Raw genomic sequence first — 18,686 nt, 5'->3', positions numbered from 1 at the left:
AGGTACACTGAACTTCCCAGGTGCATAGTAGAAAGAAACAGAGAGATATTTCTAAATGGTGGCACTCTGAACTGCTGGGAAATTCCCCTTGTGTGGAATTCTTTCTGTGAGATCCCCTTCCCAGAGCCAAGCCTTGGGCTTACGAAGTAACATCTCATTGCTTAGGAGTCTAAAGTATTATCTATCATTGTTGCTGGTGTTTAAACCTCATTCCACTCACAGTATCCCTGTAAAATAGATAATATGTTCTAGAGGATGATTCTTTCTGATGAATTCAAGAGACTTCTGAGTTTTTCCTAATTTAACATTATTTCACGGTCCTCTTATTAGAACACCGTGTGGCCTGGGAGCTCATGCTGGCTGCAGCTGTTCACAACACTGGAGCCTGCTCCTCCCACCCTTCCGTTCAGTATTTGGAAACCAGAATGAAGCATTTTTGTTATTCATTGTATCTGTTCAAAAGTGCAGCATCAGGGAAACACAAGTGGTCTGACTATACAAGATTTTCTTCCCATTTTTGGCAGAAGTTCTTCAGAACAGAACTTGACCGATAGTACCCCTTTTCTTGAGGGCAATGTTTCATTTGAGGCAAGTTTCTTTTAAAAACCAGAAGCCATTCAAAACCAGCTTGTTTTTTTAGGGTTCAAGACAATGAACCCCCTCAAAAATAGAAATAGAAAAAAACCCAGAGTTGGATTCTGGGTTTGGACAAACATAATTTGTTTCTTTGCTGTTGTTGAGGGAGTTGAACTAGTCTTCAAGATCTTTTTCTTTTCTACATTGGTAATGCTCTGATGCTTATTCTCCTTGACTTTCTTTCTCCCATAGGTCTTGCTGAACCAGCAACATTTAGTTGTGAAGCTCATAATGATAAAGGGCTGACTGTATCCAAGGAAGGACAGGTTAATATAAAAGGTAAGTAGGAGAGATACTATTACATATTTCTTTTCCTAGCTTTGCATATTGCCTTATGCTATGTAAGGAGAACACTCTCCTCCCTAGCCACATAGAAGAAAAACAACCTTTATTCCTAGAAGAGGCTCTTTGAGGACTCTGCAGAATGGGCTTTGTGCTGTTTGCCAGGGCAAACTAAAGCCTTGAGTAAGAGGGCAGCCAATGGTTTGTCTGAGGTTGGAGGGAGGGGTTGGAGAAAATGAGTCAGTTATTCCCTTTTCAATCCTCCACACTCTTTCCCTTCCCTACCTCCCAACCCCATCTCCGCTGGGCTATGGTTACACGATCGCTAAGGGTGACTAGAAGTGATCTGAGCACAATAACTCTTGTCTCAGGTTCCAGTCCACCTATAAATTTGTAGGGAGATAGGGCAGGGGTGCAGCCCTGGACCAAAGCTGCGTAAACTTTAAACCTGAAAGGAAAAGAAGGTCCAAATGTCAGTAATTACTTTTCAGTGAATCTCTTTACAAATCATCTCTCATTCTCACAAAAATCACACTCATACATGTATCAGTTGCAATGCTCATTAAGAGTTTTTCTCTTTTGTGGGCCTTTGTAAGATTAGGAGGGAGTTTTTAAAAATCTTTCATAGTCTATTGAACCTTGCCCCTGACAACTTATAATTTTGACTGAAGCAGTATAACTTGGGCATTTTCAGTTGGAGGCAGAATGTCATAGAGTTTTTTGCATTAAACTTAGAAGGAATGCAGATTCTCGTTATAACCAAAAATCTAACTATCTAACCATACAAATACACTAACACAAATTTAATACAACATAGAGAGATACAAAACAGTATAAAAACTCAGCAAAGGAAGAGACCATTTTGAGCTAGAGGACAGAGAATCATAAAATAATTGATATTTGAACCAAGTCATTTAAGCCCTCAGTATCCCATAATTCCTCGTTCTATCATTGTGCAATTCTATAATTCAGCAACCATTTATTGAGAGCTTACTCTTCATATTAGGCAGGTCTCTGAGGGAGATACAGAGATAACCCCTGGTCCTTGTCCTCAAGTAGCTTACAGTCTAGGAGGGAGAGAAAAAAGATTGACATAAGTCAGAGCTAGGAGTAGGAATAGGCAGATAGGCCAGGTAGCCAGGCTAGAGTGTGGCATGAAGTAGAGTAGTGGGAGAAGGGAATAAAGAGGAAGGATACAACAAATTATTCTTTTGAGTATTTTTTATGTGAACATATTTTAGGACCCCCAAATTCCTCTCACTTTGGCACAAAGGTTTTTTTTTATGATAATTAGTTGCATATATTAGTTAGGACTCAAAGTTTCAGCAGGACAGGAACCGGTGGGGGATGTAATTTTCCAAACCTTATCCAGGGCATGCAAGTACCCTAAAACAAATTTGGAAAAGTTCAAAATCCTATAAAAGCTCAGAAGAGTAAGAGACTATTTTGGACTGGTGGTGAATGGGGCAAGAATTATAAAGTAACTGGTATTTAAACTTGAAGGAGACATAAGATTTCATTGGAGAATGAGGGATGTTACAGATGTAGGCACCCTATTTTCTCCAGGATCAAATACAAATTCCTTGGTTTGGAAATGTATAAAAGTGGAGGATATGCTTGGAGAAAGGTCAAGAAGTCCTGGAATAGAACTGGAATGCAGGGAAGTAGTAGGAAGTAAGATCGGAAAGTAAGTTGGCATCAGACCGAGGGCCTTAAATACCAGGCTAAGGAATTTTAATTTTATTTGGTAGGTAGTAGAAAACTGTTGAAAGTTTTCAACAGAGGAGTGAGGTTAACAGAGTTATGAATTAGGAAGATTAATCTGGCACCTGTGGGTAGGAGGAATCCCTGTAGACAGGAATATCAGGCAGGGAAGCTATTATATTAGCAAGCAAGAAGTTAGTTGCTGTGAGAATAGAAAGAGTGATTACAGAAATAGATGACAGTAAGGAAGCTGACTAAGATTTTGCTTCTGAATGACTGGAAGAATGGTGATGCCATTAATAGAAAAAAAGGAAGTTAGGAGGAGAATATTTTGGAGGAAGATGAAGAGTTAGTTCAGTTTTGGACATGTTGAGTTTAAGGTGCTGGTGGTATATTTAGGCAGATGTGTGTAGGGGGTAGAATGTGGGTCTAGAGTTCAGGAGGGTGATCAAGGATGAAGATAGATTTAGGAGTTTTTCTTCTAGAGATAATCATTGAGACTATGGCAGTAGATGAGATAGCTATGGGAGAGGCTGTAGAGAAAAGAAAGGAAAGGGCATCCCCCCCTTTGGGAGATATTTCCACTTAGGAGGCAGAAGGAAGAAGTAGAGCCATCTAGTCACTGAGTGTGCTGCGTGTCAGAGCCAAAGTCTCATAAGGTCCATTAACTTAAGCAGGTTTCTCTGTAGCATTAGCCAGGCTGTAGAGTTTTCAGTATGTTTAGAACTGTGACATACTCTATTTGAGTCTCCTCCAAAGTCATACTCCAGGGCATCAGGGTGGCTTCATCACAGAAAGTATAGCCTATTGTTTCTTTCTATATAGGTCACCAGTTTGGTGCATAAAAGGAATAGGGAAAAAAAAAAAAACACTTGGGGATAGTATACTATTCATTAGTCTTGGGCATAGTTGTTGCAGCAAGCACCCCAGTGTCCCCAGGGTGCCTGCTCACACAGGTTCTTGGATCTGCTTTGTTAAAGGAAAGCAACTCAAAATGGGTTAACAAGCTTACTTTAATCAGTCAGACATATATCGTTTACCTTGTTCAGGAGAAAAGGTCAGCACCCTGAACCTCAAAGTACACAGGCATAATTATCAAGACAGAAACATCAAGTAGACAGATTTCCAAACTGTCCAACCATTACATCCATACCCAGTCAACATCTGGGTTTCCACATTCTGGGTTTTTCAAAGCCGGGGGACTCTCAACAACGGCTTCCCAGAATTGAGATCAAATCACAGAACACTTCTCAAAGTGAGTCCCAAAACAAAGCTACACATCAGGGCTTATATAGCCTTCTCCTGGCTCAGAGAATGTAACAACCTTTTGGACCCACTGGCCAATCAAAAAGTATCAACTGAAAAACAAGCCTCCCACCCCAGGCTCCAGGTGAACTTTAGCCTAGGGGCAGGGAAGATCTTTAAGTTTGCATTTCCATTACAATAGTGTACTATTCATTTATATCTGCAGATATAAAACTTACAAAAAACAAACAAAAAAAACCCTTTGTGTAAAGAAATATAGGTTTTAAGTAAGCTGTGAGTAGTTTGGAACAGAAAATGAACTATGTCATAACTATAAAAGCTTAAATCACCTTATAAAGAATGTAGAGCAGAGTTATCAAAGATGTAGTTCCCCTTTCCCCAATACTCTAAAGTGCAGTTTAAACCAGATTAAAATGTAATTGGGAAATATTTAACAAAACAAATTAAGAACAATAAAGCATAGATAATGTTAAATGATGGTTTTCTAAGTCAATATATAGCCCATGGGGATCCACTTGGATTTTTAATTTGATACTACTGGTATAGAGTTATACTTCTTTTGAAGGGGATCAGTTTTATGGTTTAAAAGAGTCAGAGAAAGCACTTTTATTTAAAACTGCTAAAATTCAAGTATAAAGAAATACAGCTATCAGAGACACAGACTATTAAATTGAACCTTTTTAGTTAGAACTACAGGATATTATGATTGCTCAGCTCATTTGCCGATAGCTGTTAAGGGCTAAGAGGTAAAGCTCACAAAATGAAAAATCCAGTAACTGGTTGGAGTCAATGAGATGATTCAATATAAACCATTAATTTTGTAAGAAAGAGTTTTTACCTCATAAGTGGAAAGTGAGTCTATGAGTACCAGGAAGCTCTAAACAAAGTTACTCAAAGTAGTGGATAAAGATTGAAAAACCTGGTGAGTAAAGATTGAACACACTGCAAGAGGTTATAAAAAAGGCAGGGCAGCTATGCGAAGAAAGTGGAAGGTGGAGCGTCAGCTGAAAGGTGTCAGCAATGAGCTTCCATATTGGTGGGACAGAGATTCCAGGCTCATTAGACAAAAGCTTCAGTGTCAGCCCTATGGGAAGTGTGAGAAAGGTGAAGCCTCTCAGAAACGCATATTGTTTTGTTCTCTGCTACCACCTTTGGCTCGAGAGGGAACAGTAAAGTGGGGAAGACAAGTTCTGTAGCTACTTGGCTGATAGTTCTGTTTGTTCCGAACTGGTTGGTCATAGTAGCATTCTGGTACATGAAGAATTTCTGCTTTGCTCAGAGCTTCAACCCAGTATCTTTATTGTGAGTTATATTTGCTACTAGCTGATTGAATGGTGCAGAATTGATGAGTGAATAGTTGTCTGGGGTTGTCTTTATTGATCAGGGAGAGCTAGACTAATGAACTTTGCTGTTTTCTACCTTATAGGAAATTGCTAACTTAAGAATGTAAAGCTTTCTCAGCTTTAAGAGTTATTGTGAATTGAAAAAGCTTTTAAATACTTTGTTCTGTTTCAGAGCAGTTTGTCCAGGTGGAGAGTAGAGAGAAATAGAAGGGGGGATCATTTAACAACTTCCTGTGGTACAGATTTTCTTCCAACATTTCATTGACAACCCCTCCCCCCCAGGCCTGAAGTTCAGTTTTCAGTTATCTTGAGTACCCAGGTTACTCACATAATCCTCTTCCAGGTTTCTATAAGTGTATATCTATTCTCCTCCACAGATACTGAATTGGTGGGAGAGTATAACCCAAGTTTATATGTGCACTGTGATGTATTTATCATTCTGCATCTACTTTATTTGAGTGCCTTTAATGTTATTCTTATTTTCACCTTATTTTTTAATAAATGGTTAAGTTTAAGATCTAATGTGTCATCATCATAAGTGTAAATCTAAGCATGCTGGTGGGGGTCCAAGAACCATAGAGGTCAAGGAGGGGAAGTGTATCTCTCAAAATAGGGTTACTTCTTAGGACCCTGAGAGAATTTGAGCATAGTCTTGTGGTTGTGGTTCTTCTCTGGGAATTCATGCTTGCCAGTGTGAGGACATGTTGATATGGCCAAGTAAACCTAGAGAATAAGAGTCTAGATAACTGACGTGAGGCACTATTCTGCGCGTGGTTACTCACATATGACCTAAATAAGTTCATGCAAAATAAATGCAAGTTATTTTTTTATTAGGGGGAGGTATTACTAGCAAAGGGGATCAGAAAAAGATTCATGTAAAACAAAGTATTTAAGCAGAGCTTTGCAGGAAAACAGAGATTTTAAGAGGTAGAAGTAAGGAGGGAATGCATTCCAGGCCTGCTAGACAACATGTGCAAAATCACAGAGATGGAAATGAAGTATAATAATAATGATAGTAATAATAGCTAGTATTAATATAGCTCTTAAAAGGTTACAAAGTGCTTTACAATTTATCCTCACCAACACTGGGACTGCTATTTGTTGTTATTTGATTGTTTCAATCATGTTCGACTCTTTGTGACACCCTTTTGGGTTTTTATTTTTGGCAGAGAAACTGGAGTAGTTTGCCATTCCTTCTCCTGATCATTTTTACAGATGAGGAAACTGAGGTAAACAGGGTTAAGTGACTTGCCCAGGGTAACACAGCTAGTAAGTTTCTGAGGCCAGATTTGAACTCAATTCTTCCTGACTCTAGATCCAGAGCTCTATCCACTTCACCACCTAGCTAAGTATCAGACATGAGACATAGCAAGAAAGTTAATTTGGCTGGATCTAAGAATGTATGATGGGGAGTAATGTATAATAAACCAGAAAAGATAGATTGGCACCAGAAAATTGGAATTCTGAGAAAGTATCTTATCCAAAATAAGATACATAGGTATCTTATAATTTAATTATTTTTATTAATTATTTTGTTTACTATATTAAAAGTAAATGTTTATTATCTTTTAAGTTAATATAATTTATCTTTAGATGATATTTAAGAAAAATCAGGAATAATTTACCATTATACCAGTAACCAAAGGGTCCTGGTAAGGATACTCCAATACTTTTAGCTTCAACAAACCAATGAAATCTAGGTTTCTAAAGGGCCCTTTCAGATGTAAAAGGATCAAACTGAAAGTTCATAGTAGAGGAACTGTATGACTTCCTTCCTTCCTTCTGTCCATATCCCATTATTATAACTTCTACGAGAAATGTTAGGAATTCCAAGAATCCACGAGTGAAAGTGACTCCATGAGGAGTGGGGAGGAGATATAAAGATATAAAACTTACAATATTCAAATATTCTAGATTTTTTTTAAAATCTGAAATAAGTAGCATTTGTAAGGAAATCATAAACATTTTTTAGTTGGTGCTTAGAGTAGACCCTGCAGCTGTGAATTTATACAAATTCTATCCTAATTAGATGATTTGAAAAAGATTTTTCCATTAATATCTTTTAAAATCTTTCCCCTTTATTCAGAGCCAAATATACTATTGTATGTGCAGTGCACCTTCAGCTATGAAGGCCAGTAACTGTTCAAGTACTCCAAAGCTGAATGATTTAGGGCAGCTTTGCAAATAAACTATCACTCAATTATTTAGGATGAATTCTACTTGATGTTGTGTTAATCAAATACTGATTTTACTTATGTACCAAACCCTGTGCTTTTCTAATGCAGGGCCTTAAGGATTGATTCATTTTTGTGGGTGGTTGTTTTTAAGGCTTTTAATAGAGCTCTTCAACTAACCTTTGCAATTTGAAGTCAGATATGAGTTTGAGGCCCAGCTCCAATACTTACCAACTGCATGAACATGAGCAAGTGTTGTAGCCTCCTTAGGTCTGTTTCTTGATGGTTTGTAAGCATTAAGGAACTATATAAATGTGAGTTTTTATTATGCGCTTAGTTCAGCAATACAAGTTCTAAAAACACTTTTGTCTTCTTACTAGACATACCTGAGAGACTTATGATTATAGAAGAGCTGAAAAGGGGTGAAATTTTTCCAGGGAACCTTGGCTCTATTTAAGTGGTGTGGTGGAAAGATTGGTAGATTTAGAGTCAGAGAAACTATATTTGAATCTTGGTCGTTTACTACTTTTATGACACAAACTTCTGGGTCTCAGATTCCTTGTCTGTGAAATGATGCAATTGAAGGAGGTGAATTCTAAGGTCCCTATGAGTTCTAAATCTGAGTTTGAATCTTTGCTATTATTACTATCTTTCTCTTCTGTCCCTGTCTCTGTCTCTCTCTCTCCCCCCCAATTTTTTTCCATTGATGCCAGAAATCTCCATTCAGCTTTGGGAAAAAAGTTCCAGATCTTGAAACTTTGTTTACATTTAGAGGATAGAAGTACATACATTTCAGATAAGAATGTTGACAACTATTCATATGTGCCCATCTGCAGGTAGATCTACATTTTTAGACCTATTTCTACATCAGGTAAAAGTCTTGTACTATTGAAGGAAACTGGGATTCATTAGACAGTCATTTATGTTTCAGGTCTACCTGAGAGCAAATTACCAGGTTTCAGTTCCACCTTAAATTTTCATTAAGAATGCTATGTATGCCTATTCCTCTGCCTCTATATAGGGACTATTTCTTTGTAGCTGGACATTTTTCTTGGGTTTATGGTAGTTCTTGGTCTGTTGATGAGGTTGTTAGCTCTTGGAGAGCAGGAGACTTATCAGATATATCTTTGCATCTCTTGTGACCAATATGGTGCCTACTCATAGAAATCAGGTAATTAATGAATACTTGAATTAAACATTCCTTTTCCAAAGTGTGAATTGTTATTTTTTTCCCATGAGAAGCACCAGGGGACTTGATAGTGACCATGTGACTGTTTGACACATATTTTTAAAAAAATGTATTTTATTAATGTGATTTGCCTTTACATTAGCCAGATTATACCCTCTTATAAGACAGAATGTGCGAAAATCTATGCTAGAATTGTCTTTATCTGACTGTCTATATGATATTTTTTCTTAATAATTCTCTACCTCTCTGAAGACTTACATACTTTTGAAAAACTTGTATATTTAATTGTCATTGGGATATTTTCTGATTTTTATCTTTTCCCTTAGCCATTCCTTCTGCACCAAGTGAAGTGACCATCAAGAACAGGACTGCACATACCCTCCTGATCTCTTGGGTGCCAGGCTTTGATGGTTATTCTCCTTTGATCAGCTGCAGTATTCATGTAAGTGTCAGTCATACAAACTTTGGAAATCTAGACTTTTTTCTCTCTTAGAAAGGCCATCTATTTCCTTTCTTCATAAATAGCATTTCATGTTTATACAGTTCCTTAAAGTTTGGATTCTTGTTGTTTAGTTGTTTTCAACAATGTCTGACTCTTTCTGATGTCAGTTGGGGTCTTCCTGGCAAAGATAATGGAGTGGTTTGCTATTTCCTTCTCCAGCTCATTTCACAAATGAGGGAAACTGAGGCAAACAGGGCTAAGTGACTTTCCCAGGGTCATACAGCTAGTAAGTGTCTGAGGTCGTATTTGAACTCAGATATTCTTGGCTCCAGGCCCAATACTGTATCCAGTGTGACAACTAGCTGCCCCTTAAAGTTTGTAGATCACTTAAAATACATTATCTCATTTGATCCTCACAACAACCATTATTAGCTCCATCTTACAGATGAAGAAATTAAGGCTCAAGGAGGTTAAATGACTTGCCTAGGACCATATAGTTAGTAAGTAGTTGAAGCAATATTTGAGTCCAGGTCTTCCTGATGGCAGATCCAGAACTCTTTCCGTTATTCCATATTGCCTCCTGGCTCTTCACCCTGAGAAAATATCTGTCTTCTAATATAAATCAACGTTACCCATATAACTGATTCAGTGATCTCCCTGTGGACATAGCTTCCATTTGAAGGGAGCCCTTCTCTATTTTCATCTAGCTGACCTGATGGTCTTATTGACATAATGATCCTCAGATTGACAAAAAAATTGAAATCTTTTTTCAGTTTCCTGAACAAGACCAACTATGAAAGCTGACATTATTAGTACCATGTTTTCCATTGAGTTCTATGGGTGTTGACATCCTGGTGTTGCATTCTTGATGCCAAATGGAATTTGTTTCTCTACACAATTTCTTCTACTTTTTTCCAACAGCTGCTTCAAAGAGATTTTGCCTGGAAGAATAACAAAATGATAGCATTTGTTAAGATAGGTCAACTTTTCTAATCTAGTCCAATCCAACAAGCATTAAAGTACTTACTCATTATGTGCAAAACATTTTGCTTAGGTACTGGGGGTACAAAGTCAAAATAAAAAATACCCCTTGCCCTTGAGAAGCCTATATATCTACTGGACAGGAATACGTATTAAATATATGTGTATACACACATATATGTTAATGTGGGATCTATGTATTTCTATATTTATGGAATAGTTTTGGGAGAAAACTTGAATTCTAACAACTAAGGAGGTCTAGAAATGCTTCTCATAAAGATGGCATAGGACCTTAGCTTTGAAGGAAAGTAAAAGAGGGAGGGCATTCTAGGCTTGGGAGATAGCCCGTGCAAAGATATGGAGTTGTAAGTTTGGAGTACAAAGTTTTGGTAACAGCAAATAGGCCATTTTGGCTGAAATACAGAGTGCATAAAGGGGAGTGATATGAAATGAGCCTGGAAATATATCCTGGAGCCATTTAACTTGGTGACAAATCTTTTCCTAATTCTTGGTGTATTTAATTTTTAAACCTACTAAACACTGTTAAATGGTGGGAATTTACACTGCACAGACTTGTAACACTGTCTTCTAGCTTCACCTTATGTTTATGTTGGACCTTTCTCTAGGGAGCTAAAAGCACTATTTATGCTTTAATAAAATGATATCATCATACATACTATACTTGTGAAATGGGGAAAAGTTCACTTTCCCATTTTATAAATGAATAAATTTCTTTAAAAAAAAACTCCACCAGTTATTTGTAACTCACCAACATGCCTCTAAGTCTCTTTTATAACAAGGGCTGAGAATTTTTCATAAATGAAGGACTAGGTTCCTGATCCCTATTATTATAACCTGCCTAAGGTTGAGTGAATAAGTGGGTATAGGGATAAAAGAAAAGGAGTTGAACGCACTAAAAGAATTAAAGTTCTATTGTGGGGGAGGTAATTTGCAAAGTGGGAACTTTGTGTATAGCTGTTTTGTAGTAGAGGGCTGGACTTGGAATTGGGAAGATCTGGGTGCAAATTCTGCCTATGACAATAGTTTGTGTGATCAAGTTGCAAGTCATTTAACTTCTCTGAATCTCAGTTTTCTCATCTGTAAAATAAAGATAGTCATGCATATAGTACCTACCTCACATAAGGGTCAGATATATTATGTATGTAAAGTACTTTTTAAATTATAAAGTGGTACATAAATGTCAGTTATGGTTGTGCTTATTATGGGAGAATAGGACTTAGTAGAAGAAGGAAGAGGATTTTAATAATCTGAGGGCACTGGCCCTGGGAAGGGGAAGCAGAGGGATCTCCAACAACAAATGTCACCTACCTTGTAGCTTTGCTTGCGACATGGGGATGATGCCAACCATGCCACTCAAAATTATCCTTAGCATCTAATGCTATGGAGTGCTGAGTAAGATCCTACATAGCCTCATGAGTCCATGATGCCCCACCATCCATTCTGACTACCTCTTCTACCCCTTTTCTGCTTAAATGTTAAATTGAGTTGGCTTCAGGGGCGGCCAGGTAGCACAGGGAGTAAGAGCACTGGCTCCATTGTTGGGATGACCTGGGGATCAAATCTGGGCTCAGACACTTAGCACCCACCCAGAAACACCTGGCCGTGTAACCTTGAGCAAGTTACTTAACCCCAATTGCTTAGGGGCAGACAGGTGGCTCAGTGAGTAAGAGCACCGGCTCCAGTGTTGGGATGACCTGGGGATCAAATCCGGGCTCAGATACTCAGCACCACACCCAGAAATAACTGGCCGTGTAACCTTGAGCAAGTTACTTAACCCCGATTGCTTAATAAAAAAAAAAAAATTGAGTTGGCTTCATTGAACCTACCATATTTTCATGCTATATTATAATAGTGTATTCTTATTCTCATAGAAACCACTATGGTTTTGAGGGGTTTGACCAATTCATTACACTTTTAGATTATGACTTGTTAACAAATGAATGTTTTGGATTAGATTCAAATAAAACACTAGCAAGACACACCCTTGTGTTTCCCTTTGCCCCAGCATATGAAAGATATCGTAGTGCTTGGGCCATAGCTTTCATTTCTGTTTAATTGTGCCACACAACTCTTGAAATTTCCTATGTTCTCTTTCCATGACATGGTATCAGGAGGAGAAGTCTCCTATATATTCTATAAGTATAGAATCCTTATAATCCCATATTATATTCTCCAGAATCCCTTTCTTTGCCTAAAAATATGCATATGAAAAAGCAGCTCAGGAAATGAGGGTGGGAGGTGGAGGGACAAAGTTTCCTTTGATTTAGTTTTTGATGCTTGGTCACCAGGAAGTGGGTACTGCCTTTAAAGCCCCAAAACAAAATGTAATACCTAGCAAGTGCCAGGAATCCCCATGGGATAAACGCACGTGATTTCTTGCACCTTCTTCCAATGTCTTGTCAAACTGATGAAGTTTTGGCAGCTTTGTATAATCTGATATGAGTATGAGTCATAGGATGAATCCCAAAGCTCATAAACACTACCAGCCAGGAGAGGCGACTTTACTCTTTCCTCTCCTGGAAGTCCCAGCTCTGATTGCTTTCCCTTATTAATACAGAGGGCCCTTGGAATTCCAAAAATGTGTATTCACAGTAGTTTGTCCTGGATTTAGATATTCTAAAGTAAGAATAAGATTTAGATATCCAACAGTAAGAATAATGATATTTTACACTCTTATACAGGAATTACAAGGACATGACTAACAGGAATAAGTTACGTGACTTCAAGAACCCCTTGGATTGTTATAGTATATTGTTACCAAGTAAAAGCTGGGACAATTGAACATACTGCAGAGTAGGTACCAACAAGACATCTGAGAGCATATGAATACATCAGTAGCAAATTTAGATATGAACCCCAATGAAATATTTTGTTGATGGCAGTCATAACTGGGGTAAGGTGGTGGGGGCTTTGCCCCAGGGTATAGAATTGAGAGGGAGCATTGCCAGCAATTGCAGTCTTTTGACAGCATAGAAACAATAGAACCTAATTCATCTTTGGGAAGAATAATTAAATATTTAATTAAATAGGAAGTCACCAGATGGCACACTGGGATGAGTGTCACCCCTTCCTTACCCAGCTCCCTTTCATGTGATGGCCTTGCTCGCTACATATTTCTGTCTCCTTCCAACAGGATGGTGGGTCCCCTTCTCACCTAACTTTGTGCAACCTATTTCTGGCACATAAGTTCCTAGCTATAGCTGTGATTTAGGGGGTCACTCTGGGAAGGAACAGAGAAGTAGAAGAATTGTGGCGGAGAGAAACAAATACTGGATTGGAGTCAAGGGCCTGGATTCAGAGCCTGATAAATAATGACTAATGTTTATATACCGTTTCCTCTGTGCCAAGCACTTTAGAATAATTATCTCATTTGATCCTCACAACCATCCTGGGAGCAGGTGCTATTACTCTCCTTGTTTTATGGATGAGTAAACTGAGGCGAACAATTACGTGACTTGCTCAGGGTCACACAGCTAGTAAGTGACAAATCCTTTTATTAAGGGGATTTGTTCTGTGAAATCTGGATTCAGTCAAAGGGCTGCACTTGAGGACCTAGAGGGTCACAGGTTCCCCCACCCCTGAACAAGACAGTCCCTGTTCTCAAAGAACTTAGAGTTTATGTGAGGTGGGCATGGGAAACAGATTACAACATAAGCACAGTTAAGAAAATGAAAAAGATATACAAAACAAATGTAGAGTAATTTTAGGGGGCATTAACAACTGGGGGAACCAGAAAAAGTCTCTAGTAGGAGATGGTCCTTGAACTCAGTCTTGAGGGGAGCTAGGTATTCTTAGAGAAGAACATGAGGAAGGAGAGCATTCTAGGCATGAGGGCTAGACACAGAGACAGGTTAACAGGAAGTAGGATGGTTTGGATGTCACATGGAGTACATGAAGGTTAATGTATATTCAGCCTGGCAACATAGGCTAGAGCCAGATTGTGAAGAGTAAAGACTTTTAAAGAATGCCAAATGGATGAGTTTGTATTTTATCTTAGAAGCCAGTATGGAGCCACTGAATCATCTTTATTAAGTATCATTTACATCAAATTGTAGAGAAGTTCATCAAAGACAAAACAGCCTACTCTGGGTCACTAACTGGGCCAGCTGGAAATTAGGAGAGAGAAGTTAGTACCTGTACCCAGTTTTTGGTATTGGTTCTGGGATTATTGGAGTTAGTCTTCACTGAATTAAATTTTTTACTATTTATTCTGCATCTTGGGCCCATCATCTCTTTCAATAGGTAGGTAGAATGCATCATCATCAGTTCTGTAGAATCCTAGTTGGTCATTGCAATGCTAAAAATGTTAAGTTTTTCAAAATTGTTTTTTTTTCTTTAGAAGGTTGTTAATGTTAAAGCAGCAGTAGATAGAGCTCTAGGCCTAGAGTCAGGAAGACCTGGGTTCAAATCTGGTCTCAGAAACTTACTAGCTGTGTGACCCTAGAGACATCACTTAGCCTCTCTTTGCCTTATTCCACTGGAGAAGGAAATGGCAAACCACTCCCATATCTTTGCCAAGAAAATCCCATGAACAATATGGTCCACGGGGTCATGAAGAGTCAGACACGACTGGATAACGACTGGAAATGTACAAATTATTTTCTTGATTCTGTTTAGTTCATTCTGCATCACTTTATACAAGTCTTCCTGGTTTCCTCTGAAACTGTCCATTTCATCATTTCTTATGGTATAATATTCTATTACACTTATATAATTTCATAATTTCTTTAGTTATTCCCCAACAGGAAGATAACCTTTTAGTTTCTAACTTTTAGCTATTACAAAAAGAGCTACAAGAAATACTTTTTACATATTAAGTCCTTTTCTTCTTTAATTGATCTCTCTAGTACATAATCCTAATAGGAATATTGCTGAGTCAAATGTGCATTTATATATGTATATATACATATATATGTACATATACACATATATGTATATATCTTATTAACTTTATATACATGATTAATAATATATTGTATATAATAATTATACATGTACTAATTTTATATATTAGTGTTCTTATTAATTTATATATATGTATAAAACCTCCCTATCCCTCTTTGATTTCAGTCCTAAGACACCCATAGGTGCCCCAACCTAAAAGGAAAATCCATGCTCTTATTCTATTGATAATTAGTGTGACTTAGAAAGAGCACAAGCCTGAGAGTTTAAATGCTTTGGCTCAGCCATTTTCTAAGCAGGTGACCTTGAGCATATTGTTTGATCTTTCTTAACTTCAATTTTCTCACCCATGAAACCAGGACAAAAATCCTTTTCCTTTCTCCCTTAGGGAATCCCCTCTACCAATACAGATCTTCAACTGCTTTATAAATTACAATCCTTATAGAGTGACTTGTCCAGTCACACAACCAGTATGTGTCAAAGGAAGGACTTGAACATAGGTCTTCCTAACTTGAAGGCTAACTAACTCTTTATCCATAGTGTGTGGTGTTGCCTCTTCTTCATCAATATTTCTTTCCCTCTCACTTTTTTGCTCTCATTCACTCTTTTACGAGTTCAGTATCCCTCTCAGTCTGCCAACAATTAACATCTTTGCATATAATGGGACTGTATTACTTACACACAGAAAATGCTCTCTTAAGTACTCCTAGATCTGTGATCACGTATATTTTGGAGTTCCCTCTGTCAATACAAATTTCAACCCATCAATATGCCTGCCCATCCTGTGCAAATCAAAAGTTCAATACAGGGGTATTGTGCAAAACAAACAAAAAAACAACACCAAATCCTATTGAATGTGAGGGTCATGTCTGTCAACATAGAAGAATAGTAAAATAATAAAACCATTAATTAAAAGGGGAAGGAAAATAACCCACTCATTTTTCCATGCATCACAGCTGTCATTTAAACTGCCTTCCTTTCACTGTAATCTACCACTGTCAGAGCATATGGAAAACATTTTCCTTCTGTGTATCAGGCAGATTCAGTCAGTATAAGTGACTCACATTCATAGAGGTAAGATGTGTGCCCTAAAGGAAAACAGGTCCCTCGTTACAGAGGAGAGGAAGGGAAATACATGCCAACTCTATTAACACAGCTCATAAAAGATAAAATTCCAGATAACTTGCTAATGTTAGTCCAAATTTTTGTTTTTGATTTAGGTCAAAGAAGTCAGTCCATTGACTAATGCATCAGTCATGATCTTTAATACCTCTGCCTCACCTCATCTGTATCAAATCCAGCAGCTGCAAGCTTTGGCTAATTATAACATTGGTGTTTCCTGCATGAATGAAGTAGGCTGGTCTCAAGTGAGCTCTTGGATTCTGGCCAGTACAACTGAAGGAGGTAATTAGCGATGGTCATAAAGAAAATAGACTGGCTGACAGTTATACAGGATAGCATTAATAGCAATTCAATCTGAAAGCAAACCTTTGTTTTTGTCTTTACTTTTGGAGGTGTGGAGATGAGATGGAGGATGCTTGCCTCCTATATTCACTAGGGCGTTAGGGTTTGGGACTTTTGCACAATACTTTTTTCTGTGTGTAAGTTGTAATCCTTGTACAAAGATTTCATTATTGATGCACCATGAGTCAGGTATGTACTTTTGATTTGATTTTCTGTCAGTGGGGATGAATTTATGCTGACTCTGCCACATTATCTCACTTCGACCCCATTATGAACAGTGACATGTATTTTTAAAACAGCTAGCTGGGAAAAGAGTTTATAATGTGTGGCCCTGGAACTTCTTTTTCCTCTTGGTCTGAGCCTGTGGTTTCATGAGGGTGGAAAACTCCGTGTTGAAAGAAGCTTTCCCCAGTTATACAGCTCAGCAACTGGTCTATGCCTTAGAGTTACCTGCTACTTGCAAATCTGATGAGTTTAGCATTTCTCCAGAATAAGGGAATTGCTTTGTCACTGAAAGAGCATAATACTTTTTCTTAGTACCTTGTTAATAGTGGCTTTGAGTAAAAAGAGCCTGACACTGCTTCATTAGTGCAAGAGAAGAAGTGGTAAGGACCAGAAGAGAACTAACTAGCAGAGAATCAGCTTCATGTCATAGACTGTTTTTAAAATAACCACAGGTGTTAAGATCTAAAGTTCATACTTATGATTTGCCCTGGGCATATAGGTTTCCCCATACATGAGCTTCTTTGCTAGGTTTCTGTAAGTTTTTCCCCATAGACACTACATATGTTAGTGGGAGAGCATGACCCAATAATGTTTTTATTTTTGTTTCTTTTATCTTCTCAAATGTTTTATGTTTAAGAGGAAATAATATTATCTTTATTGATTTTGTGTTAATGAGAAGCATACTAGTAGTAGCTCAAGAGATAAAGTGGTGGGTAATAGGAGTGTACCCCCTCCATCTCTAAGTTAACCTAAAACCTTGAGAGAGAGTGTGAGTTCTAGTAGAAGTGATTGTGAACTTTTCTGGGAACTTTAGAACTCTTAGTTTGAGGGTAGGTTGTGAATGAGTTAGTGTGAAGTAAGAATAGAGGTCCAAGGTGCCTAGTTTATAGTACTAACGATCAGTGGAAATCAGAAAAGGTATCTCATAAAAGATGTCATCAAATGTTTATTTTAATTGTGAATCTAGTAGATTTTTTTAATGATGATTTAAAGTTATAAAAGCATGAGAAAGCTATATAATTGCTGTTGAGAAAGATGTCATAGTATTTGAGTCTTTTTTCATTGTTGCATACTTCTAGAATTTGCTGTCACAGATTAGGGAGAGTTTAAAAAATATTGGGATTTGTTGTCACCTAAAAAATGTCATCTTTTGGTGATGAGGAATTTGTTCACTTTGGAGTAATATCACCTCCTTTCCCTCTATTACTGTAGACTATGGAATAAGTTGAGATGGTGGTGAAGACCATCTTCTATTTTCAATAAACTGTATAAGATAGTAGAATTGGTAGAAGCTGTTAGAGACATGTTACTGATCCATTATGTTGGGGCTGCACAGATTAGTCCAAGGAAGGTTTAGGGTACCTTCAGGGTCAATGTAAAGAATTTGCCTTTATACCACACTCTTAAAAATTATTGTTAGATAGAATAGGCTCGTTACAAATGTTTGTTGAATTGACTAAATAATGGGAGAATCTTGTAAGAATTTTGTTTTGAACTCAGTAGCAGGTTATTGGGCAAACCATCCCTGGAATTGCTCTCAAATCCAAGCATGAAACTTTCAAAACTATTTATATTTTGTAAAATAGTGTAGGAAAGTGACCACAAACATACAAAATAATAACTAGAAAGGAAGCCAAATGGGGATAAGTCAGGAATCTAGTTACACAATGCAATCAGGAGAAACTGGCTGTTGTCCATGCCTCCTTTCCAAGAAGTGAATTTGAGATTTTTGAGATTTGACATTTGAGATTTTTTTTCAAGAAGTTTTCATACATACTATCCTGATTCCTAATCTGACTGTGGAGCATGTTCTGATTATTTCTGGTCTCTAGGATCCACCTCTACTAAGATGACAGATTGCCATGTGCTCTTGACATGAATATATAGAGTTGGAAGGTAGCTGGATAGAATTGCTTTGGCTAGAACATAGAGTGTCTGGGCATGGAATGGGATATGAAATAAGGTCAGAAAGCTAGACAGGATCCAAATTGTGAAGGTCTTAAATGCCAGGATAAAGAATTTGCATTTTATTGCAGAAACACTAGGGAACCTTTGAA

General features: G+C 37.7%; 1 protein-coding gene across 1 annotated transcript in view; it reads left to right on the top strand.

Moving 5' to 3' along the window:
* MERTK (MER proto-oncogene, tyrosine kinase) overlaps window positions 1-18,686 on the top strand; it is a 136,308-nt gene that overhangs the window by 58,876 nt on the left and 58,746 nt on the right. The window contains exons 5-7 of the mRNA XM_069075561.1: window positions 829-915; window positions 8,921-9,036; window positions 16,161-16,344. Coding sequence (XP_068931662.1) covers window positions 829-915; window positions 8,921-9,036; window positions 16,161-16,344 — 387 coding nt within the window. The remainder of the gene's footprint in view (window positions 1-828; window positions 916-8,920; window positions 9,037-16,160; window positions 16,345-18,686) is intronic.

Source organism: Petaurus breviceps, unplaced genomic scaffold (genome assembly GCF_028583685.1).
Source record: "Petaurus breviceps papuanus isolate PSGF00001 unplaced genomic scaffold, PetGlider_PUasm1.0 90919, whole genome shotgun sequence".
NCBI lineage: Eukaryota > Metazoa > Chordata > Mammalia > Diprotodontia > Petauridae > Petaurus > Petaurus breviceps.
Note: the sequence above shows the minus strand (reverse complement) of the source record. Positions and strands in the feature narration are given on the sequence as shown.